This window comes from Geotrypetes seraphini, chromosome 17 (genome assembly GCF_902459505.1).
Source record: "Geotrypetes seraphini chromosome 17, aGeoSer1.1, whole genome shotgun sequence".
Lineage (NCBI taxonomy): Eukaryota > Metazoa > Chordata > Amphibia > Gymnophiona > Dermophiidae > Geotrypetes > Geotrypetes seraphini.
In genome coordinates, this window is record NC_047100.1 from 48,120,693 (window position 1) to 48,147,215 (window position 26,523).

The 26,523-nt window shown below is 43.2% G+C and overlaps 2 protein-coding genes across 5 annotated transcripts in view; one reads left to right on the plus strand and one right to left on the minus strand.

Moving 5' to 3' along the window:
* Positions 1-26,523, minus strand: part of RNF123 (ring finger protein 123) — a 363,039-nt gene that overhangs the window by 25,002 nt on the left and 311,514 nt on the right. For all 4 annotated transcript variants that reach the window (XM_033926520.1, XM_033926519.1, XM_033926522.1 and 1 more), the window contains exon 36: positions 3,083-3,225. In XM_033926520.1, the coding sequence (XP_033782411.1) occupies positions 3,083-3,225 (143 nt within the window). The remainder of the gene's footprint in view (positions 1-3,082; positions 3,226-26,523) is intronic.
* AMIGO3 (adhesion molecule with Ig like domain 3) lies at positions 11,034-12,909 on the plus strand. The gene has a single exon (XM_033926524.1). The coding sequence runs from the start codon at positions 11,214-11,216 to the stop codon at positions 12,774-12,776; it is 1,563 nt and encodes a 520-aa protein (XP_033782415.1). The 5' UTR covers positions 11,034-11,213; the 3' UTR covers positions 12,777-12,909.

A 26,523-nucleotide genomic window follows, 5' to 3' on the forward strand; every position in this document is an offset into this window, starting at 1 on the left:
GGTAAATGATGTCTACAGGTTCCCCTTTGTCCAACTGGCTGTTTACCCCCTCAAAGAAGTGTAGTAAGTTTGTTTGGCACGATCTTCCCTTGCAGAAGCCATGTTGGCTCGCTTTCATCAGCCCATTTTTTTCGATGTGCTCACAGATGCTGTCCTTTATCAGTGCTTCTACCATCTTGCCTGGAACCGATGTCAAACTTACCGGCCTATAGTTTCCCAGGTCTCCTCTTGACCCCTTTTTAAAGATAGGTGTAACATTTGCTATCTTCCAGTCCTCTGGAATCTCTCCAGTTTTCAAGGATAGATTCAAAACGATAGGAGTTAAAAGAAAGAGGAAACAATGGGGAAAAATCCCATATAAGCTCTTAAAAATAACATTTGGACATTTAAACTGAACCCTCCAATAAATTGGAAGCCAATACAGAGCCCTCAGTAACATGATCGTATTTACTTTTCCCAAAAATTATTTTGGTCGCCATATTCTGAATGAGTTGTAATTTCTTCCTTTATTTAAGCCAATGAAAAGAGAATTGGCATAATGTAGATAGGCCAATATTATAGTCTGAACCAATATTGTAAAATGATGATGTTGGTGAAAGAAACAGAGAGCTTTCCTTAGCATCAGTAGACTGAAAAAACATTTTTTAGATATATTGTTAATTTGATTTGCCATAGAAAGAGTGGAATCCAAGACAAATCCCAGAAGTCTAGAAGAATATTCAATCTTTAAAGAATCGCCCGAGCTAATCTTATAGAAGACGGAAGATTATGTGCAATAGAACCAAACCATAATAGTTTGGAAGCATTTAATTTCATATGCACAGAAAAAGCCCAGTCTTGCAGTCTTAAAATGCAAGAATTAATGTCTATTGTTAAGTTTTACAGTGATGGATCAATTTCAAGTAGAATGAAAATATCAACATACGGAAAAATTGTTTCTGTAATAGATAGTTTCAAGTATCTCAATGTTGTCATATATATATTAAACAATATAGGAGACAGTGGAGAGCCTTGAGGTACTCCACATATAGGAGACCACGGTGGAGAGAATTTATTCTCAGTGTGTACTTTATATGATCGTTATTTTAGAAAACCACTGAACCAGTTCAAAACTCCTTGATCCAATCCAATATCAAGAAAAGTTGTATAAGAATATCATGGTCTAAGACCTCAAAAGCTGCTGAGAGGTCGAACAGCACAGCGACCATGGACCAAAAGTTGTTGAATCTTCGCAACCAGTGAAATAAGAAGGGTTTCGGTACTATAATTTGGGCGAAATTCAAATTGAAATGAAAGAAGTATAGAAATATTCTGATAATTGTCTTTAAACAATAGATTCTAAAATCTTTGTTAGCAGTGGTATATTAGCAACAGGATGATAATTTAAAGCTAATGTTGGATCTAATTCAGAATTTTTTAACAATGGGTTAAGTACAATTTGTCCCATATCTGATGAAAAATAACCACTAGTAAGAATGTAATTAACCAACATTGTAAACCAAGTAATGCCATATGAAGGAATATTACAAAAAATATAAGAAGGAACAAAATAAAACACAAGAGCAAGGCTGTAGGAAACGTAACTGATCTTGAAGGGGAGTCCCAGGATCTCCTGGGACTCCCCTTCAAGATCAGTTACGTTTCCTACATCTGGTCATCTACGTTTCCTACTCTGGTCAGTTACTTCCTCCTCTGGTCATCTGACCAGAGGAGGAAGAGTAAGAATTTGGTTTGAGTTCCTACCATGATAACCCTACCGTGAAGACTACAGAGGGATTTTACAAGAACAGACTGCCATCGGCCTCTGCCACACGTTCCCTTCTGCTGCGGTCCATCCGAGACCAAAACAGGATGTCACATCAGAGGAGGGATGGGCCGCAGCAGAGGGAACGTGCAATGGAAGCCAACAGCAGCCTGCTAGAATTACTATAGCACCGGCAATCCTCTGCAGGCCATAATTAGTTTTTAAAGTGAGGCCAGGGGAACAACAGTGGAGAGAAGGGGGAAACATGCTGGCCTTCGGGGGGGGGGCTTAAAATATAGCTATTATAAGTACATGGAGGGAGGAAGTCCAAAGAGAGGGGCATATGCTGGACTGAGGGGGGAGGGGAAAATGTAATGGGTATGATGGAGGTTGAGGGGTGGTAGACTCAAGAGTAATGTTAGGAAATTCTTCTTTACAGAGAGGGAGAGAGATGGTGGACAATAGGATGGATGGATGAAGGGAAAAGAAAGAGAGAAGTTGAATCTAAGGGTAGGGAGGGAGAATAGAGATACCAGATAGGAGGGTAGTTAAGAAGAAAAAGGGAGAGATGGTGGTGGGGAAGGAGGGAGAGATGCTGGATAAAAGGATTGTTGAGAAAAGGATATGTGGATCTGGGGATGGTGAGATCCATCGCTGCAGCCGCTCTTTCATTCTTCAGGCTGCCAGCAGTATGAGTGAAGTAAACATGCTGCCTTCAGCAGCTGGAAGCTTTTCCTCTGTTACTGCTTCCTGATCCTGCTTAGGTGCGAAGCAGTAGCAGAAGGAAAGCTTCATCTATGCTGCCAGTAGCCCAAAGAGCACAATCCTATGGAGGAGAAGAACACATGGGGAGTGGTCATTAGAGAAATGCTGGACCGCAGGAATGGAGACAAAAAAAAGGAAAGATGCCAGACTTCTGGGGGAGGGAAGGGGAGGACAGAGATGGAAGATGGATAGTGAGCACAGTGAAGAAGAAAATATCAAATGGGCAGGAGACCCTGGTAAGCGAGTTATCAGAAAACAAACAGAAACCAGAGCCTGGGACCAACATGACTTGAATAGTAACCAAACAATAAAAAGTAGAAAAAATAATTTATTTTCTATTTTGTGATTACAATATGTCAAATTTGAAATGTGTATTCTGCCAGAGCTGGTGTTAGACAGTGAATGTAAGCTAGGACCTAACAGAAAGAGGAAAAAGTCTTACCAGTAGAGACTATCATAGCTTTAATATTAAACTTCAAAAGAAAATTAATGGCAAGTTTTTGATAAACTTTTAAGAAATAAAAATTCTGGCTCAGTATTAAGATTCTGCTGCCCAATCTCCATGCAACTTACAAACTTGCAGTGAAAAATGCCTTTTCTCTGTATAAGGAAGGCCAGATGCCAGTGTCGATGTCTCTGCCTGGCCAAGAAGGTACTGAATGGATCGAAGCTGAAAGCTGGGGTCTGCCAGCAGCACGGCTGTAGCTCGCTCAGACCTGCAGAGAGACAAAAAATCAACTGCTGAACCAAAAACAAAAAGCATTTACTGACAACCTAAAACCTAGATGACTTTGTAATATTTAAAGCCAATATTTACATTTCTTCTTTACTAACCTAATTTACACCTCCCCCTCACCCCACCCCCGTTTTTACAATGTCATGCATGTATAGATACTGATTGATTATAAGTGCTTGGTTGATTATCATTATTTATTTATAAATTGTATTGCACTTTTTGTTGGCATTAATAACTAAATAAAGTTAAAAAAAAAAAAAGTGATGCAGTCAAAGCCTTTTAAATCCCTATGGGCTTCGGGGCAGTTACCACACCGGCCCGCACTAATGGGCTTTGTAAAAGAGGGGGTTAGAAAGAATAACTCTTGAAAGCTTGTCAAAGATACATATTATTATTATTATTATTTTATTTCTTATATATCGCCAAAACCGTAGTAGTTCGAGGCGGTTTACAATAAAGAAGGGCTGGACAATCAGCGAATAGTTACAGTGAATACAGATACGCGAATAGTTACTATCAGTGAATACAGATACAACAAAGAATCAGCGAATACGGTTTACAACAGAGAAGGGCAGGTCAATCAGCGAGATACAGATACAATAAATATGAGTGTGCGGGGGAACGGGTGAAATGGGGACAAAAGTGGGTGGGCAGGGCAAAGGGTAGGGAAAGAGAAATAGTCCAATAAAAAGATATCACCTAAACTTGGTTGTTGACCCTTATTTCCATAAAATGCTGATTAATTCATCTGTTTTTATTTAGGAAACTAAACATAATTAGTGACCTTTCAAAAGTAAATATCAGGAACCGAAATGATTATTAGAAGAGGAATGAAGAATAAAACAGATTATTATAATGCCTTTATTTTGCTCCGTAGTGCGACTGTACCTAGAATATTGTGTGCAATTTTGGTCACTGCATGTCAAAAAACATAAGCAGAAATAGAAAAGAGAAAGGCAGCAAAAATGATAGAGAGAATGAAACAAAGCTAAAAAGGCTAGGGCACCAGCTTGGAGAAAAGATAGCTAACAGACCTATAAAATACTGAATGAGATAATGGTTACTGCGGATGGGCAGACTAGATGGGCCATTTGGCCTTTATCTGCCGTCATGTTTCTATATCGCTAAGGGGAGTGAAATGGGTAGATGCATATCGCTTGTTTATTCTTACCAAAACTACAAGGACTAGGATGCACAAAAATTAAGCTACTAAGTAGTAAATTTAAAATAAACTGAGAGAAAATATCTCTTCATTCAATGTGTAGTTAAACTTGAATTCATTGCCAGAGAATGTGGCAAAGGAAGATTTGGTTCTTACCTCGATAATCTTCTTTCCAGTTTAAAGGAACATGAGTTTTGACCAGTGGATTATTTACCTCTACCTGCAAATATTTGCAGAAGGAATCATCTACAGCTTTTCAGCCCTGCCTCCTTGTGTCAGTGGGCAGGCCCCATTTCCTCAGTTCATATCAAAGCAGTTAATCACCCCTAAAAGAGGGGTGAACAGGGAGGGAACAGGGAACTCCCCGACAAAGTCAAGTTTTTTCTGCTCTGCAACAAAGACAATGACTAAACTCCATGAAACTTAATACAAGTAATGTGGATCCAAACAAACCTCCTACCTGAGTGCAACCAACACTCACATTTATACAGCTATTATAGGCTCTCCCAAGGACTTTGACATTGTGAGTTATCACATCACTTATCAAACTTGCAGGACAATCAAGAAAACAATCATCTACATACTGAGGGATAATCAGGAATAAGACCTTCATGAACTTAAAGGTAAAGACCCCTATGAGACCCCCCCCAAAGTTATATTTTTAAGAGAGACATTGTGCTTATGAATTCAAGTTTCTGAACAATCATGTCTCTGGTTTTCAGTAAGAAACAATATGCTTATGTAAGAGGTTCATCTTTGCTCTAGTAGCTAGCAAATATCTGCTAACATCATTGGATATTTTGGGACTTTCCAAGAAGACAAACCCAAACAAGATGTCCTACCAACAGTTATCTGCACTGCTGACAAAGCGACAATAAAGCTCAGGAAGGAGGGGGCCTATTCTCAGAAATTACTGAACTTAGTATTAAGAATGCATTGTCAGGGGAAATGGAGAGGTCAGATTTGACACTAAGTGATATCATGCTTCAACATGGCTCCGAGATAAGTATGCAGACTATACAATCAATAGATATGATAGGTGTGTAACCCAATAGAAAGAATATGTAATCTAGTACTCTAGGCTACAGAACTAAAGTATATAAGTAGCATGGCCTAAGCTTCAGGATGGATTCATGACAGAAGCCCTGTGTTATCCATTGGCTCAATCTGCTCTACTGTTGTTTCATGTAAGCTGACTTTTATCTATTACAAATAAACTTATATTATATACAGCAATTGGGTCATATTCTGAAAAAGTTAGCAGCCCCTTTTCAATACTCTCTTGGCTGCTCCAAGGCAAGCATTTGGAGAAAAACATACCTGTCCCAGGCTAAATTAACATCTGACAGGGCGGGTGCGAAGACTCATGTTCCTTTATATTAGAAAGAAGATTATTTAAAGGTAAGAATCTAATATTCCCTTCCAGTGAAAAGAAACATGAGTTTTGAAAAGTGGAATGTACCAAAGCTGTCCCCTGAGTCTAGGGTAGGGCAGGTGAGCCTGCTGCTAGCACTGAGGACCCCAATGCTACATACATTTGTGCCTTCACATCCACTCTGTAAAACTTTGTGAAAGTATGGACAGTGGACCATGTAGCTGCCCTACAAATCTCTTTGAGTGGAACTGCCTGGGATTCTGTCCTGAAGAAGCCGCACTTCTGGTAGAATGTGCCTTCAAAGAGACTGGTGGCCGTTTACCACAACCAATATAGACAGACAAAATGTAATGTAATGTAATGTAATTTATTTCTTATATACCGCTACATCCGTTAGGTTCTAAAATAGCTATGCAAAACCATCTGGAAATCAAAGCCTTAGATGCTACCTTTCCTGGTCCATCAGGACTGGTGATCCCAAATAGATGATCTGAAAGATGAAAATAATTTGTCACCTCGAGATAACAGAGAAGAACTCTCCTCATGTCCAGTAACTCCAAAACTTTGTCCCTTTCCTTTACACCTGTAACCTGGAATAGAGGCTGGATTTCCTGATTGATATGGAATGCTGACATCACCTTTGACAGAAAGGAAGGTACTGTGTGTAGAGACACACCCACCTTCATAAATTCGAGGAATGGCTCTCTACATGACAGAGCTTTAAGTTCCGAAACTCTTCTTGTTGAGGCAATAGCTACTAAGAAAACCCATCTTGACTGGTAGATCCATCAGTGACGACTCTGCAAATGACACAAAGATTTGCAAAAAAGAGTAGATATGCTGAAAAAAATGGAAAACATGAGAAGAGATATGTGAATGATGGAAGAATAGTGTAATGTCTTGCAGTTAAAATTTAATGCGATGTGCAGAGTGATGCACTTGGGAAGTAAACATCCAAAGGAGCTATACTTGGGGGTGATAAGCTGATATGCATGGATAGGGAGAGGAACCTAGGCGTGATAGTGCCTGAAGATCTCAAGGCTGTGAAACAAAGTGACAAAATGGTGGCTGTAGCCAGAAGAATGCTGGGCTGCACAGAGAGAGGAATCGCAAGCAGAAAAAGAGAAGTACTGATGCCCCCGTATAAGTTGTCGCTTGTCGGTGAGGCCCCACTTGGAATATTGTGTTTATTTCTGGAGGCCGCATCTTGCTAAGAAAGTAAGAAGACTTGAAGTGGTCCAGAGAAAGGTGATGAAAATAATATCGGGATTGCAATCAGAGATGTATGAGAAGAGGCTTGAACAACTGAATATGAATACCCTCGAGGAAAGAAGGGATAGAGGAGATATGATACAGATGTTTAAATACTTAAAGGGTATTAATTTAGAAACTAATCTATTTCAGAGATGGAGAAGTGGTAAAATTAGAGGTGGTAGATTTAGGAGTAGCATTAAGAAATACTTCTTCATGGAAAGGGTGGTGGGGGCAAAAACAGTGACGGAGTTCAAAATTTCATGGGATAGACACAAAAGATCCTTAGACACAAAACTCGACAAATCAAAAACTATAACCAGCAGTGGGGAAGTGAAGACAATGCCGGATGGACCTCTACAGTCTGAGCCCCATATATGGCAAGATGGATTGATGGGGGGAGGGCTGCAGTTAGCTTTGATGGCGACTCCACCCATCAAAGTTTGGAGTGGCATAGCTGATGGCAGACAGACTTCTACAATCTCCGTCCCATATGTTACAAGAAGGATCAGGAGCCATTATACATATTTTATATCATATCCAAATCGTCTGAGTAGAGGTCTTACCTACCTCACAGGGGGAAGGGAAGACCTCTTATACTGAAACTTTGCAGGTAAAATGAATAGTTACTGGTTTGTTGCTTTGAGAATGAATGTGTCTGTTAGGCAGACTGGATGGACCACACAGGTCTTTATCTGCCATCATTTATTATGATTAGCTTTCAAAGGTAATCCTTCTTCAAATCAGAAATAAGCAAATGTTGACAAATCTCAGTATGTATAAGTGAAATGTAAAAGCATTCCAATGGCAGTTTCAGAGGAAGTAGGAAGAGATGGGTAAGGTAAGAAACAGGGAGGGCTGGGTGGGTGAGAGACAGAAGTATGGATGGATAAGAAGGTGACAAAACTGTATAATTTTATGATCTGTAATGGGATAGAAAACTAAGATCTTTGTTAAATCCTGACTGCTAGATATCAGAAATTTAAAGGAAGCAATTGCTTTAAAGAGATCCTGCCACTCCTCACCAAGTCCAGCTCCTCCTGCTCTTTGTTTGTTCTGTGGAATGGCTAGAAAGAATTCCTTGCAGCATTAGGCCGCAGCTACCCAATTTCCTAGGATCCCAGTGAGTAGTATCTTGTATTGCTTTATTATTATTTGTTTTTATAACTCCAAATACAGACTGTGTACATATGTGGGTGCTCCCAGTCCTTCACCCTGCCCTGCTCTGGGAGGGAATGAGATTAGAGAGCAGGGAGTGCATGATGAAAGAGTGCAAAGTGGAAAGCAGGGCAGATCTTCAACCTCTCCAAGGTAGGGAGAACGAGAGGGCACTCTCTTAAGTTAAAAGGGAAAAGATTCCGTACAAATGTAAGGAAGTTCTTCTTCACCCAGAGAGTGGTAGAAATCTGGAACGCTCTTCTGGAGGCTGTTATAGGGGAAAACACAAGACAAGACAAGTTTCTGCTGAACCAGAACGTACACAGGTAAGGCTAGACCCAATTAGGGCACTGGTCTTTGACCTAAGGGTTGTGGAATGAATCGTCCGAGTTCCCATTATTTCTTATGGGAAAATTCGCTTTGATATACGAGAGTTTTGGATTACAAGCATGTTTTCTATGTATTTTGTATTAAAGTTTTTGGGTTGTGGAACGAATCGTCTGAGTTCTCATTATTTCTTATGGGAAAATTCGCTTTGATATAAGAGTACCGTATTTTCGCGGATATAACGCGCACCCATGTAAAACGCGCACACGGGTATAGCGCGCAGAAACCACACTTGTATGTACGGAAACTTTTGTATACAGCGCTCATGGGTATACCGCGCATGCTGCCCGACTCTCCTCTGGCCACCCCGACTCTCCTTTCGCCCTCCCCGACTCTCCTCTGGTTGCCCCGACTCACCGTTCACCCGCCCTGACTTTCGGTGCACTGCCCCGCCTCTCCGTGCGCTGTCCCGACTCTCCGTTCACCTGCCCTGACTTTCCGTGCACTGCCCCGCCTCTCCGTGCGCTGTCCCGACTCTCCGTTCACCTGCCCTGACTTTCCGTGCACTGCCCCGCCTGTCCCCCTTGAAGGTCTGCCTGTCCCCCTTGAAGTCCTGTCCCCCCTTGAAGGTCTGTCCCCATCCTGAAAGCCTGATGCCCCCCCTCGACGTCCGATTCTTCTCCCCCCTCGGCAGGACCACTCACACCCCCACCCCGAAGGACCGCCGACTCCCCGACAATATCGGGCCAGGAGGGAGCCCAAATCCTCCTAGCCACGGCGACCCCCTAACCCCACCCCGCACTACATTACGGGCAGGAGGGATCCCAGGCCCTCCTGCCCTCGACGCAAACCCCCCTCCCCCCCAACGACTGCCCCCCCAAGAACCTCCGACCGCCCCCCAGCCGACCCGCGATCCCCCTGGCGACCCCCACGACCCCCCCACCCCCCTTCCCCGTACCTTTGGTAGTTGGCCGGACAGACGGGAGCCAAACCCACCTGTCCGGCAGGCAGCCAACGAAGGAATGAGGCCGGATTGGCCCATCCATCCTAAAGCTCCGCCTACTGGTGGGGCCTAAGGCGCGTGGGCCAATCAGAATAGGCCCTGGAGCCTTAGGTCCCACCTGGGGGCGTGGCCTGAGGCACATGGTCGGGTTGGGCCCATGTGCCTCAGGCCGCGCCCCCAGGTGGGACCTAAGGCTCCAGGGCCTATTCTGATTGGCCCACGCGCCTTAGGCCCCACCAGTAGGCGGAGCTTTAGGACGGATGGGCCAATCCGGCCTCATTCCTTCGTTGGCTGCCTGCCGGACAGGCGGGTTTGGCTCCCGTCTGTCCGGCCAACTACCAAAGGTACGGGGAAGGGGGGTGGGGGGGTCGTGGGGGTTGCTAGGGGGATCGCGGGTCGGCTGGGGGGGCGGGCGGAGGTTCTTGGGGGGGGCGGTCGTTGGGGGGAGGGGGGTTTGCGTCGAGGGCAGGAGGGCCTAGGATCCCTCCTGCCCGTAATGTAGTGCGAGGTGGGGGTAGGGGGTCGCCGTGGCCAGGAGGGTTTGGGCTCCCTCCTGGCCCGATATTGTCGGGGAGTCGGCGGTCCTTCGGGGTGGGGGTGCGAGCGGTGGGGGTGCGAGCGTCCTTCCGGATGATGAATCGGGCGTCGGGCGGGTATACCGCGCTCAGGCATATAACGCGCGAAGGGTATGCGCGGTACGTAAAAACGCGTATAACGCGCGCGTTATATCCGCGAAAATACGGTACTTTGGATTACAAGCATGCTTCTAGAACGAATTATACTCGCAAACCAAGGTTTTACTGTATATTTAAAAGCCAACCACTATATTTAAATATTGAACTCTATGATTTTATTTCCTAGCAACCAGGCAAGAAAGAGAAATGTTTTTACTATTCCATGGGTCTGATGGGCTTACTTGCAGTTTTCCAGTGCTCTTCCTCCTTGTCTTGCCTGCCTTTTACTTATCTGTCTCGCGGCTCAGAAGGTCTGTGCAGGAAAGCAGCATAAGTCATTAAAATATTTATGCAACTAAATTCGCTCAGCTATGACTCCTCCCTCTCCCTTGTTAAGAAGTCCTGCCTGTCATGGGCAAGAGGCAACAGCTAAATGCTGAAATCTGAGAAAGAGAAACTTGCAGACAGTCAACGGCAGCAGGCTGTGTGCTCAGGAGGCTGGACTGTTTCCTCTCTAAACGTCACCGTCGATTTCTCATCTGATGCTGAATCTTCAGTACCACAATGTCAGGGTTACAAGAAGAGATTCTGAACTCTGACACAGCTCTCTTTATGCATGGAACCTGCAAATATTAGCAACAGCTGAAAATTCAGACCTCGGATTCTATGCATTTCTTCCTGGCAACGGATGCTGTTTCTGAAATCTCTCCCTTTGTCTGACAGGAGCACCTGCTGCTACTGATGTACAGGTTAAGTCATTTGCAAAGCTTTATGGGTTTTCTTTCACGTCTTCATCTTTGAACTCTGAATCAAATAACTCTCCTGCCTGCATGTTTAAAGTGACTTGGGACGACAGAGTCTTTAGTGCTATTTTGTCTAAACTAGTCACCAAAAGACCCTGGATCTACCGTATGCTTTGTGCTAGTAATTCTTCTACCTAAACTGACTTTATTGCATATTAAAGCGCAACATGACTGATTAGCCAATTTTGAATTTATAACTGCCGTTCCACTGTTTAATGCTGCTTATAAAAAAAAAGTCCCCACTTTTTGTACTTCCCACATCTGAAAGAATAATGAGTAAGTCGGGACCTGACCAATTTGTTTGGAAATGGCTGAGAAATCTACTGATGCTTTCCGAATTATTTGCTCTCGGGAACATATCTGCAAGTGCTCATAGCTGCCCCAGTGTCTGTATATGTGCCTCGGACCTTCTAAGCTGTGTTAACCAAAGTCTTCAGCATGTGCCCAAAGAACTGCCTCCCACGGCGGTCACGCTGGACCTCAGTCACAATAATCTTTCCCACCTCCACAATAACTGGCTGTCAGCCTTGCCACGACTCCAGGACCTCCGAATCAGCCACAATCAGATTAAAAATCTCTCTGAAAATGCGCTCTATAATGCCACACAACTTATACGCCTAGACTTGTCTTCCAATCGTCTGGAAACAATCAAGGAACACTTCTTTGAGCATCTTGTAAGTCTGGAGGAACTTTTGCTCTACAACAACGTCATTATGCAAGTGGATAGCAGAGCTTTTATCCAACTAAGCAACATACGCAAGATCTACCTGAGCTGTAATCTGTTAACCAATTTTTCTTTTCGCTCCATGCAGAACCTCAGTCACCCTCACCTGAGGACCTTGGACCTCTCATCCAATAAGTTCTCTATTATTCCCACTGAAGATATCATGGCCTTGCCAGCATATCTCAAAAATGGCTTGTATCTCCATAACAACCCCCTGACATGTGACTGCAGACTATATAATTTGTTTCTGCATTGGATCGATCGAGGTTTCAGCTCAGCAAAGGATTTCCAAGAGGATCATATTTGTCTGGCCGTGGGGAAGTCCCAGGTTCGGTTCTTAAAGAGAAATAATAATGTTGACAATTGCCCTTTGAACTATGCAGACTTTTCAGAGTTCCACGTCAAAGTATTTGTAGGAAAGTCTCTTTTGATTCCCTGCAATACTAGCCTGCAGGAAGAATCAACAAATTTCTTATGGATTTCTCCCAGATATGAGTTTATCAAATATCCAGGAAACGATAATCAAAGTCTTAAAATTCATAGTAATGGAAGCTTAGAGATCAAAGAGGTACAGCCATGGGACGATGGGATTTATCTGTGTATCGCCATTAATGAGCAGTTAAATCATAATATGACATATGAAGTAAATGTGACAGTTCATTATCCCAAATACGAAGGACTGAAAACTAGCATCACAACACTCCTGGGATGTGTGGTCAGTTTGATCCTCGTTCTCATGTACCTGTACCTCACTCCTTGCCACTGCTTCAACTGTCGGAAGAAGCTGGCAACCCCCAGCCTGTCCTACGAATGTAGTGCTAAATCCTCTATTCTTAGCACCACTCCACCAGCCACTGATGCACCTAATCGTAAGGTCAACTCTACCAAACATGTGGCCTTCCTCGAACCCATCAAGGAAGTGCAAAATGGCAAAATCAAGTTGGCGGTCTGCGATGAGTCTTCCAGTACTAAATATGCAAAGGTTCTACAACCCAAACTTGATTCTGAATCCACCAGCTCTGTTTTTTCCGATACACCCATCATGTCATTATAGAAAACCAAGAAGAGATCTGATTTGGATTTATATCATGTTCTCCCAGAAGAGCTCAGAACGGGTTACAAGCTTACATATCGTACATAATAAAGAGTAGCACTATATAGGGCTCCTTTTACTAAGGTCGTTAGGGCCTTAACGCGCAGAATAACGCGTGCTAAATTGCCCCGCGCGCTAGACCCCGCGCGCCAGCATTGAACTGGCGTTATTCTAGAAGCGTACCACACTAGTGCACCTTAGTAAAAGGAGCCCATGACTGTACAGTACTCCTCCAATATTCGCGGGGGTTCCGTTCCAGGAACCCCTGCGAATCTCGAAAAACCGCAAATACGGTTTTTCATGGGGGAGCCTGAAGAGGGCAGCAGGAGAGCAGCCTGAGCGCCGCGAGTGCAGAAAATCACTCGTGGTACGCTCCGACCGCCTCTTCCTGCACTAAGTAGGGCCTTATCCAATCAGGAGCTGCGTGTCAAAGCAGCTCCCGATTGGATAAGGCCCGACTTAGTGCAGGAAGAGGCGGTCGGAGCGTACAGCGAGTGATTTCATGCACTCGCGGCGCTCCGGCTGCTCTCTCCCGCTGCCCTCTCCTTGTCGGCGGTTCGCGGTCGGAAAATACGCAAATGACCGGGACTGCAAACCGCCAACTGCGAACGACAGGGGAACACTGTATATCATGATATGATGGAACATAGCGAAATGTGATCATTGTTAATTGAAGGCTCATTAACACTGCATGTATTGCACAACTGTTAAACGCAAAGTTCCTTTGAGCATAATTACTTAATATGACTAAGGACTATTCAGTTAAACTATGGATGGAAAGAGAAAACAAAGTGCTGGTATAGGAATTGTGGGGATTGAAATGGCCAAGAGCAGGCTCTCTGGGGATTTGTAGCAGCACGTGACTGCCTAATCTTCCCCCTAGCTGCCTATGCCAAAGTTTGTGGGTCTGTGGGTCTGAGGGTGACGACAGGCTGGAGTGGTAACATGAATGGTTAGAGGCAATTTTCAGTCCACTAAGGGCAGTGAGTTTACTGGACACAGGTCTGAATATCAACCAGTGCTCAGTTAATATCTGGGCCAGCAGTCATAGCCAGATATTCAGTGCAGGGAACTGCGCATGTTCCAGCACGGAATATCCAGGGTAAGTTAACCTGTGGTCAGAAGCGGCTTGCCAGCTGCTTAGTGCCATAGGCTAATTAGCAGGCTCTATGATTATAAGAAGCCCTTCCTGAGCAAGGGATAATAAATTTCAGAGCAAAGAACACTTACATTAAAGAAAGCAAATAAGCTTTATTGGAATTTTTGTTATGCCTTTTTTATAAACTTCAAAATAATTTAAATTTATCTCTGTGAGATGCTAACTTTGATGAAAGCAGATCTAAGTTTTTGGGTTTAAAAAAAATAAAATCTACAATTTAGGATGAATTAGAAGGGGAGGCTAGTGCCTTACACTAAAGGTTTTCCTAATTTACTGTTTATACTTGAATATAAACCAGGGGGGGGGGAGGTTCACTCGAATATAAACCGGGAAAAGGGGGTTATATTCAATTGTTCTGTCTTGCACCCAACCCTCCTTCCCTCCCTTCCCACCCAGCTTTGCACCCAGTCTCTGATGCACACTGCAGGCTTCCCTTAAGCCCTGGTGAGCCGGGACAGCAGCAATCCTTCCTGTGTCCTGTCCTGCTTCCTTCCCACCTCCCATATCCCTCTACAACATACCTTTTGAACCCTGGTGGTCTAGCAGTTAAGCGGGGCAGGAGTGATTTTTCTTTGCTCCTGCCCCGTGTGGAGCTTCAATCAGAAATGGATGCGCAAGTTCCTGGGGCAGTCACATGAGACTGTGAGAATTCGTGAGATTGCCCAGGGATCTTGCGCAGCCATTTCTGATTGCAGCTCCACACGGGACAGGAGCAAAGAAAAATCGCTCCTTTGCTAGACCACCAGGGTTCAAAAGGTGAGAGGTGAGAGGTGGGAAAGAGGTAGGGTGGTTAACAGTTGGGAAGGATCTCTCCTGTCCCCGGCTCACCGCTGGACCACAAGGGCTTAAGGCAGGCCTGTGGAAGGCCTGCAATGAGTCCGGGAAGTAGGGGGAAAATGGGGTGGTTAACATTTGGCCAGGACAGGAAATGGAAATGATCTCTCCTGTCCTGGCTCACTGCCGGACCACGAAAGGCAGTGAAGCCTGCAATGTATCTGGAAGGTGGGAGGGAAGTGAGGTGGTTAACAGTTAGCCAGGACAGGAAAGGGAAGGATTTCTCTTGTCCTGGCTCACTGCTGGACCACCAAGGTTTAAGGCAGGCCCGTGGGAGGTCTGCAACAGTCTGGAATTGTTTTTTTTTTTTTGGGGGGGGGGCGGGGGCAGGAAGAATGCAGACTTGAGGACCTGAATATAAACTGAGACGCCATTTGTTTGGCCCCAAAATCTTGGTTTATATTCAAATATATACGATATGTCTATGGTATAGTAAATCAAGTCCTTAGGAAGCTCTTCCACCTTGCTATTTGATATTAGTGAAAAATAAAATCAGGTTATTGTTTCAGCTTAGTGCTTGCTTCTCTGTCATTTCCCAAAGAGCAAGTATATTTTGAAATGTATGTTGTTGGGTTGCCACAAATCGTGTCAGGCTAAAACCTCTTTTCAGATTATTCTGAATGAGAGAGAGAGAGAGAGATCTGTAGAAAAGTGCTGTCTCTCAGAATCTGATGTTTGGATGACTGATTTCCTCCCACTTGATCTGGGATTTTTTGGTTTGTTTGTTTTATTTATTTATTTTTTTGCAGATCTCTCAAACTTGTACAAGATGTATAATTATTTTTTGTTGGTACAAAAAAAAAATAGATAACCCAATTTTTAAAATATTCTCTGCCAGAAACAAAACAGCAACACACATGATTCTAGCTCACAAGGAAAATGTTCCTGTTTTGCTTGTGACAGAGCTGAGCCACGAAGGGTTTCAGCTTATTATTTTGATAGTGCTTCTAGATCAGGGATCTCAAAGTCCCTCCTTGAGGGCTGCAATCCAGTCGGGTTTTCAGGGTTTCCCCAATGAATATGCATTGATAGCAGTGCATGCACATAGATCTCCTGCATATTCATTGGAGAAATTCTGAAAACCCGACTGGATTGCGGCCCTCAAGGAGGGACTGAGATCCCTGTTCTAGATGTACACCATGCAGTAAAATACATACAAGGCTTTATGGAGCTTTAAAATAAGTAGAAATATTGTTATGTTACACAAGTTCTTCCAATCCACCTTTACCTATCTAGTTCAAGGATAGACTACAAAAGTAAGAGACCAGACCAACGGTCTAGGAATTAAAAAAAAAAATTAATAAATCCATATTTCTAAAATTAATCCAGAGTGAATTCATTATCCTGAAATAGAAAATATCTTAAAAGCTTTCTAAACCAAAGATTGTGCCCACAAAGGTGCAGTTTTTAAAGGAAATGGTTCTAAAATTTGACCAACTGATACCGAATAGACAGAGAAAGCTGTCTAGTACAGTGGTTCCCAACCCTGTCCTGGAGGAACACCAGGCCAATTGGGTTTTCAGGCTAGCCCTAATGAATATGCATGAAGCAAATTTGCATGCCTATCACTTCCATCATATGCAAATCTCTCTCATGCATATTCATTAGGGCTAGCCTGAAAACCCGATTGGCCTGGTGTTCCTCCAGGACAGGGTTGGGAATCACTGGTCTAGTAGATTTTACATTTTTTACCATAGGAAATTTCAACTGAAAAAGAGTTCCTGTTTGATATTTAGGAAGGAGCATTGCCTGTTAAGATCTTAAAAACTGTACCTCCCATTTTAAACTTTAGCTGCCAGAGGTAATCAATGAAATTTCCTATAGGAAAGTTGCCAATGCTCAGATTTCCATAAGCTTTACGGCTGAATTTTGAACCAATTGTAGATGGTTAATAGAGAACTCAGAACACATAACCAATACCAGATTACAATAATCTAATCTGAACAAAATCAAAGACTACACCAAAATCCAGAAAGATTTCTAAGAAAATATTTTGAGATTGAGCCTATCAGAAAGCATTGTTTGACTTCAAGTTGTACATAATGGCACATGGATAACTATTGTCTATTTCTACCCTTAAGATTCAAGAGTGTAACTCAAGAGAAAATCATTCCCATCTAGAGAAATAATTGTACCATATCTTGAATCCTTTTTGCATCCTAACCACAAAAATTTTGTATGGTTCTTATTTAATTTAAAGCAATGATTGGGAATCCAATTTTCTACAGTACTAAACAACATTTTTAAATAATAGAAACAGTAAAGACACTGGTAGTACCACTACCTACGCTAACAATAAGGACACTGGTAGTACCACCATAAAGAAAGATTAGGTTCCTTGATAATCTTCTTTCTTGTAATGTGTCTAGTAGTCCTTAATGCTAGGGTTATGTCCCTGAATCCGCAAGTTGATTGCAGAAAGATGTCACACATCTTTCAATTCCGCCTTGTTCCCAGTGGGCTGGCCAATGCTCCTTCAGTTTGTACCAAAGCAGTCAAGTACTACTATAATAGGAGATGTAAGAAGAAGGAGGGGTACAGGGAATCTCCCTGACAAACACTTCTGTCCTGTTAGAACTTTAACAAGTAAAAAAAATCCTCTAATACAGAAAACTGTGTGCAACTAACATTTATGGAGCTCAGTTGCTTACTTATTTTTTAAAGCTCATCTTAAATGACTAACAGAATAGTTCTCCAGTCCCAGACTTACACGCTGACCGAAGCAGAAAACAGGTGAAACTCACTGAAAGGTGGGGCCGCAGGACTACTGGACACATCTACAAGAAAGATTAAGAAAAACATAAGAAAGAAGTTGTCCCCGCTGAGTCAGACCAGAGGTCCATCTTGCTCAGCGGTCCGCTCCCGCGGCGGCCCATCAGGCCTAGTGCCTGAACAGTGGTCCCTGATTAATTTTGTAACTTACCTCTAATCCCATCTCTATAATCTACCTCTACTCTTATCTGTACCCCTCAATCCCTTTGTCTTCCAAGTACCTATCCAAAGCTTCTTTGAACCCCTTTATCACATCGATGTAAAAACCTAATCTTTCTTTCTAGTGCAATGTGTCTTGTAGTCCTGAATGCTAGGAATGTAGAAAAGCAGTCCCCTAAATCTAGGGCGCAACAACTGAGCCTGCCTTCAGCATGGAAGACCCAAAAGTAGCATCCTTCCTGGCTGCCATGCTCACTCTATTAAACTTGGCAAAAGTATGAAGAAAGGCCAGGTAGCTGCCCTTCAGATCTCCTCCGGAGAAACTGCCTGAGTCTCCGCCCATGACGAAGCCAAACTTCTGGAGGAATGTGCTCTCAAAGAGATTGGTGGCTGTTTACCATGGCCAATATATGCTGAGGAAATTGTCAGTTTAATCCAACTAGATATAGAGACCTTCGACAATGTCTTGTCGCACTTAGCCTGGCTGGTGAGAACAAAAAGGTGATCTAAAACCCGAAAGCCATTGGTCACTTCCAAATAACAAAGAACTCCTCTATGGATGTCTAGAATCTTCAATTGTTTGTCCTTTTCTTCAACCCCGTGGGATGAAAAGTAGACAATCCCACTTCCTGATTCATGTGAAAGGCCAAAATCATCTTTGGCAAAAAGAACAGGACTGTACGAAAAGAAAGTCTTGCTTCTGTAATTTTGAGGAATGGCTCACTGCATGAAAGCACCTGTAATTCTGAGACTTGTCTAGCTGATGCAATCACCACCAGGAACACTGTCTTGAATGTAAGGTCCAGTAGGGAACCTCCTGCAAAGGCTCATACGGAGCTTTGCTGAGCCCTTGGAGGACCAGATTAAGATTCCACAATGGGAATCGTGGCTTCACCGGAGGATGCAACCGAAGAGTCCTCTTTAGGAACCTTGACACATCAGGGTGAGGCCAGAGGTACCTTCTCCCCTTGAGCTCTGAAGTGTGAAAGACCTGCTACCTGTACTTTCAAAGAAGCAAAAGCCACACATTTCTCAAGTCCTGCCTACAAAATGGTAGGACCACCAATATTGGAGCTCTTAACAGCTCTACGTCATCCTTATCACACTAGGATATGGAACCTCAAGTACCTCCTGTGAGTCTGGAAAATAGGAATATGAAGATAGGCCTCTGCAGAGAGCCCTCCAGGGCCTCCCAGTGATGTCCAGATGCGAGGGGAAGAATGTTGTCTGAGTTATGGAGCCATTCATAACTCAGTACTGTGAAGTGGAGGCCTGCAGATTCCAATTTTAATTCCCAAAGCAAATGCATAATAATGCCCAGGAACAATGTGACCTTAAAAACAGGTGACACACAGCAGAATCTTCTCCTTGGTCTATGGCCACTACTGCCTCTTGACCACCAGTCTCAGACTAAGAACCAAAATCCTCCAGGAGAGAAGCAGCTCCCTGGGACAATAAAGGCATAGATTCAGACCCCCAATCCTCCCAGACCTTCTCTGACCGAATATCCTGGTCCTAGGTTGGGTCTGAGGGAGGGTACTCTGAGGGAGGACCCCGACAATTTAACTAGGCATTCCACATCAGACTTATAAAATCCAAAGTAAAGCCCCATCCTGACAGCTAAAAGGACCCCTGAAGGGACTCAATTTGTCTCCTCGTGGTCTCTGCGGTAACTGTGTGTCTGTGCTTCACCAATTCACTGCCCAAGGGCTCTTGTAGGAATCTCTTCCCTGGAAAATGAGCTCCCTGTGGATCTCCAGCTCTAGAGATCTTAGGAGCCCATGGATCCTGCCCCATGGCATGCAGAACATGGGACTCTGCTCAGCTGGCCATCCAATGCAAACCTGGCATAATGTAGGGGTAGAAAGGGTTGAGGAGTCCATCCCTATAGATTTTAAACAAAATCGAGGGATTTTGAGGCAAATAAAGGCTTTTAAAATAAAATCAGGATATATAAGATGGCTGCAGAAGCAGCGATTTGGGGGTACATAGACGAAACTGCGCGAGATAAAGACCTGCAGACAATGGAGCGCCGACAATCGCGCGCACAACATCTGCACGCTGGATTTAAACAGTATTTTAAAGCACTCCGGGGGTGGGGGGGGTTTGGTCGGAGACCCCCCTACTTTACTTTGAACTGATAGCACTCCCATTGTGGGGGGTGTTGGGGGGAATACCCCATTATAGAGGAAACAGCCCTTTTCTCTATTTTTTAGGGAAAAAGTACATACAGCTTGCGTTAGTATTTTTCGTTCAGTGCGTGGTTTGCGCGCGCTAATCTTTAGCATGCACTAAAAACGCTAGCGCACCTTAGTAAAAGGAGCCCTAAGAATGTTATAATGCCTCTGTATCGCTGGAGCCCCATGGATGGTGCAACCTCACCTGGAGTATTGCCTTCAATTCTGGTCTCCTTATCTCAAGAAAGATATAACGGCACTAGAAAAGGTTCAAAGAAGAGTGATCAAGGAGATGGAACTTCTCTCGTAAAAGAAAAGACTAAAACGGTTAGGGCTCTTCAGTTTGAAAAAGAGACGGCTGAAGGGGAGATTTGATTGAAGTCTACAAAATCCTGAGTGGAGTAGAATGGGTACAAGTGGATCGATTTTTCACTCCGTCAGAAATTACAAAGAATAGGGGGACACTCGATGAAGATACAGGGAAATACTTTTAAAACGAATAAGTGGAAATCTTTTTTCACTCAGAGAGTAGTTAAGCTCTGGAACGCATTGCCAAAGAGTGGATAGCGTAGCTGGTTTTAAGAAAGGTTTAGATAATTTCCTGGAGGAAAAGTCCATAGTCTGTTATTGGGGGAAGCCACTGCTTGCCTTGGATCAGTAGCATGGAACTCCTTGGGTTTGGCCAGCTACTAGTGACCTGGAGTGGCCACAATGAAAACGGGCTATTGATGGAGCATCGATCTGACCCAGAACTATTCTTAACTGACCTTAGAACTATTCTTATGTTCTAAGCTACTTAACCCTCCATTGACCCAGGTAAAAAACAAAGAAACAAAACTTAGATTGTGAGTCCACTAGGGACAGAGAAAGTACTCATAAACTGTGCATACGCTTAACTCTGCCCGTGATTGTCAGCAGCTTAAAAACAGCTGTCTGTTACAGGCTGAATACTGGACCAGTAGTGAAGCACACAGATTAATTAGGGCTGTATAAACTTTTGCACACAGTTGGATGTTCTATCAATTCTTTTCTATACTTGCTGTGAATGGTCTTGCTCAGAATTTTAACAGCGACGATGTCATGGCTTTTAGTTAGAGACAATGGATGTAGAGATTTGAGAAATTAACTAACCAGTATGTTCCACTCCCTTCTAATGGGAAGTATCTATAGCATAGCCCTTCATAGCATTCAGCCCTAGAGGTCAACGGTCATGACCTTCAAACAATCTGCCCCCTATCTCTTATGCCAACTCCACTCCCAGTATGACTATATTGTTTCAGTGAGAGAATTTCCTGTTTTGGTTTCAGCCTTCATAATTTGGCACAAACAGGCTAATGACTTATGTATAATATTATAATTGCACAGTAGCCAAGAGCTGGCTTGCAACTCAGTTCCTTTTGATATTGATGTTTTGCAGAGGGAGGATGGTGCATTCCCATGAGAGCTTCATTAAAGCTTCAGAGCTCTGTGGATCAGCACAGCTAGGTTTTATGATACGAGGACCAAGGGTTGTGGTTTTCTGCACTAATGTGATCCCTGCTGAGATATCTGAAAGGTTTAATGAGTGTTTTTCCTTTGAAACTCTTTTTTCATCTCCCCTTCCCCATTAAATGACTGTCCCACATGCATGTCTAGTGCAAAAAGGATAAGAGCAGATTTTTGGTACCAAGAGTCATAATTTCAAAATAATAATAATAATACATGAGACAAATATACTCAATAATTGTAAAACAGAAATATGCATTAGAAGAACATCGAAATTATACAGGAAAAAAAAAGCTTACACACTTTACTTGTAAAAAGAAAAATTGGAAGGAGAAAGGATACAAAGAAGCAATAATAAAGAGCTTAAATTAATCCCTCAGCAACATGCTGGCTGCATCTAAACCAACCTGCGGCCCCGTGAAGTATTTTGTGCGGCGATGCAGTGTTTTCCTCTGCTGCCCCCGGGTGTTTACCGTCTTGCCAGCTCCCTCCTCTGTCTTGCTGCAGCGTTTGCGCATTTGTGCGACCCCAGAAACATTTTTTTCGGCCAATGCAGCCCAAGGAAGCCAAAAGGTTGAACACCCCTGATCTAAACTCGACAATTTACCACAGCAATCTAAGACATAGGTAGTAGTATTCTGAGCTTTAGCTTTATCTTCCTGAGCCACAGTCAGCTTTTCCAACTGCAAGGGTCAAGATCTTTCCTCTCAGTCACTTCACTAAGATTAATTTATACAAGGAGGGACACGATCTTCTCTGTTACGGCAGCCTCAAACTTGGAACTCGCTTCCAATTTATATTAGGGAAGAAAAATCATTTAGTAAGTTCAAAGGTCTCTTAAAAACCTGACGCTTTCAGATGAGCTGCTTGAATTCTATAAAACTCAAACATTCTATAGTGGACTAAAATCCTCTCAATGAAAATTAAGTGGGTAACAATTCCCATCCTACTATCTTAACTATGTCCATTTTATTTTATTTTTTTAATGAATTGTAGTTAAACCTGTCTTCCTCTTGTGTCCTGTAGTGTCATAGTTTTAAAATATGTGTGCGTTTTTACATTAAGAAAGGTATCACGACCAGGACGAAGGAAGTCATCCTGCCACTGTGTCGTGCAATGGTGCGCCCGCACCTGGAGTACTGTGTCCAGTACTGGTCGCCGTACCTCAAGAAGGACATGGCGGTACTTGAGAGTCCAGAGAAGAGCAACTAAACTAATAAAGGGTATGGAGGACCTCTCATATACTGACAGACTGAAAACGCTGGGGCTTTTCTCCCTGGAAAAGCGGAGACTTTGAGGAGACATGATAGAAACCTTCAAAATCATGAAGGGCATAGAAAAAGTAGACAGAGACAGATTTTTCAAATTATGGGGAACTCGGAGAAATTGAAAGGGAATAGGTTTAGAACAAACGCCAGGAAGTTCTTTTTCACACAGAGGGTTGTGGATACATGGAACGCGCTACCAGAAGAAGTGATAAGCAGGAGCACGCTACAGGGCTTCAAAGAAGGTTTGGATAGGTACCTAGAGGACAAAGGGATTGAGGGGTACAGATAGGAGTAGAGGTAGGTTATAAGGATAGGATTAGAGGTAAGTTACAAAATTAGTCTGGGACCACTGTTCAGGCGATAGGCCTGATGGGCCGCCGCGTGAGTGGACCGCTGGGCAAGATGGACCTCTGGTCTGTCCCAGCGGAGGCACCATCTTATGTTCTTACCCTGGTTTTATTATCATTTGTAAATTGCATTGGAATATGATATTGCGATCATATCAAATTTTTTAATAAACCTGAAACTTGAAATACTGTATATATCCATTCCCCCTGAAGTTTCAGATGAACTAACCCAGGGACAAATTTCTAGGTTTTAATTTATGGAATTCCTGAAGGAACTTGCAACCGGAATAGATTCTTGAATAGAAGTCTCCAATAAGGTGGTCAAACCTACTTTTACCCTCATATCTTTAAAAGTTGTGAGAGAAAGAAGAGATCCAGCTCGTTTCTAAATCTAACTTTATTCTAAACTAAACTAAAAACCGCATTAGTGGTTTAACGTGCGTAATAGCGCGTGTTAAGTTGCCGGTCGCGCTAGCTGCTACCGCCTCCTCTTGAGCAGGCAGTAGTTTTTTGGCTAGCGCGAGGGGTTAGCGCGTGCTAAAAATGTGCGTGCGATAAAGCCGCTAATGCGGCTTCGTAAAAGGAGCCCTTAACCTTATATACCGGGTCTTCAACCAAAGGAAGCTCGACGCGGTTAACAATACGTTAAAAGATAAGCTAAAATACAATAGAAAAAGCTGCGCGTGCTAAAACCGCCTTTAGTTTTCAAAATGTTTAGCGCATAAAAAAGTTTTGAAAGATTTACGAAAAGATTGGAAGGAGCTGCAACACCTCAAAATTCGAGGAAGTCCATTCCATAATTGGGGAAACTTGACTTTTGGTTTTCGTTTTGGTCTCGTTCATGCGCTCTACTCGGCTCAACCCAGTCCACTGGGGACATCGCCTGTCTCTGCATCTTTGCCACTCCTTTTCTAGGGAGGTAAGATATTGAACAGCAGCCATCCCTCTGCACCATACTACTCCTAACTTCCCACTTCCATCTCTGCAACCTTACTGAACGGCCACTCACTACGCAAGACATTTTCTCAGTTACTGCGCCAGCATTATGGAATTGCCTGCACACTCAAGATTCAAATTAGAGAATGACACGGTGACAAAATTCATCACCGTTTCCGTCCCCGCGGGAAACCATCTTCATGTCATTCTTTAAGGAGAGAGGGAAGAATCAGAGTATGAATGGCCACAACCACTGGCCCACAAGCTTTGCTTTGAAGAATGCTGAGATTGAGCAGCAACATTCCAGAGCAGATATTGTGATGTCATAATGCCTCATTCCACCAGTGCCTAAGAGCCAATCACATCAGTGATGTCACAATGGCTTCATTATCCTTGGCTCCCATAAGAATCAGAGTATGAATGGCCACAACCACTGACCCTCAAGCTTTGCTTTGAAGAATGCTGGTGTAGAAGGACTGAGGATGAAATAGACACTAGAAAATGACATGGGATTATTTCCCGCGGTTATCCGCGGGGACGGGAACGGTGATGAATTTTGTCACCGTGTCATTCTCTAATTCAAATCACAACTTAAAACGTTTATGTTCAAAGACGCTTTTGAAACATAACATTCTCGGCGGCTCTCCTGAAACAGCCATTTTTTACCCCTTCCCTTTCTGCCCTTCGTTATTTTCTTTTCTCCCCTTTTTTTCTTAAAACATTCCTTTTCAAAGATGCCTTTCAAGTGTAAATGTCCTTTTAAGGATTCTAAAATTTTGTATATCTTTTATAAGTCCACTTGTATTGGGCTTATTTGTTTTTAATCCCGCCCTTTATATCTTACTTTTCTTTAATCATTGTAGTTCTCCCTTTTTTTTCCACTCGTACCCGTTTATCTAGTCATATCTAGTCATTGTTTTGTCTAATCTTGTATGTTTATTTTGTTAAAGTTATGTTTAATTGTATTATCTGTTTTTACTCTATTTTAAAATGTATTACCACCTTGAAATAAGTGATAAGGTGGTATATCAAATTTTTAATAAACTTGAAACTTGATTATAATGTACCTTTTCGACCCCTTTCCCTGTGTGTCATTTCCCATCATTGATCATCTGTTTTTGTCTTTCTCCTCCTTTTATTGTATATATTATTTTTACTGTATACTTAATTATATGCTTTTAACTTTTTTGTAAACTGCTTAGACACTCGTGACAGGCAGTATATTAAATTGAAATAAACTTGAAATAAATACTATCTCATCCATGATTTCATTCTGACATACAGTCTAGAACGGGGATCTCAAAGTCCCTCCTTGAGGGCCGCAATCCAGTCGGGTTTTCAGGATTTCCCCAATGAATATGGATTGAAAGCAGCGCATACACATAGATCTCATGCATATTCATTGGGGAAATTCTGAAAACCCGACTGGATTGCGGCCCTCAAGAGGGACTTTGAGACCCCTGGTTGTTGTCTTACAGAGAATTGGCTTACAGATTTTGAGGGCATACTTCCTCAACCAAGCAACACCACAAGGTTGCACCACAAGGGGGGAGGAAGTGCTGTTCTCTATTCTGTTAAAATAAAAATCATTAAATTCTCCGCTTTCCCCAATCTTTTGTTAGAGACACTCCAGTTCTATCCAACCCTCTGATTTCCTTCTTTATTGCCCTCCAGGGAGGAGGACTTGAGGGCAGAGAAGATGATGAAAGGCCTTGAGGGCATAAAACAGTGCTCTGAGTGCCAGGAAACTGATGTGAAATTTCCATTCTCTGGCAGTTCCCTGAGACTGAAGATCGTTCATATGGGGATGCGTCCATCATGATGACTCTTATAGTCCACTGCCGATGAGTGACATCTTAATGCTAGAGCTCCCCCCTCCCAAAAGAAAATAGACCAAAAAAGATGGCAAACCAACAGAGGTACCAAAAAAAGAGAAAAAGAAAGGAAGTAGAGAGAAAAGAAAAAAAAAAGGGAAAATTGTGTTCTCACGCACCACGGTTACCCCCGCGCTGACAAAACTCAGAACCCCGGCCCTTGAGAGGTTTACAAGGAATTCAAAATGTCACTCCGAGCCCTCGGTGATAAGGATTGGAGATAGGGGTCCCAAATCTGAAGAAACTGCCGTTTTTGGCAAAGGCTGTGACATACATCTCTCCACTCCAGTAGCAGCAGAGCATGCAAACGATTCCTCCATGCCCAAAAGGAGGGCAAAGTGTCGCCAATCTAGACGGAAATAATCACCTTCTTCCCCAGGACGCCCACCCTCCGCATAAACCAATGCTGACCACGACTAGGCAATCGAAAGGCCTCATATTTATCTAGTAAAAGACCAGCCACGGAGAGAGGAAGCGTACAGCCCAAGACACCCTCCACGTAAGACAAGACCTGCCTCCAAAAACGTTTAATTTTCACAGGACCAAAAGGAGTAGATGAACGAGTGGGGTTGCAGGAGGCATTTAGGACACAGAGGTGAATCTGAGAGATATAACTGGCTCCTCATAAAGTAGCCACGATGAAGCACCCGAAATTGACATTCGTGTAAATCCGCATTAACGGAGACTCCAGGGATCC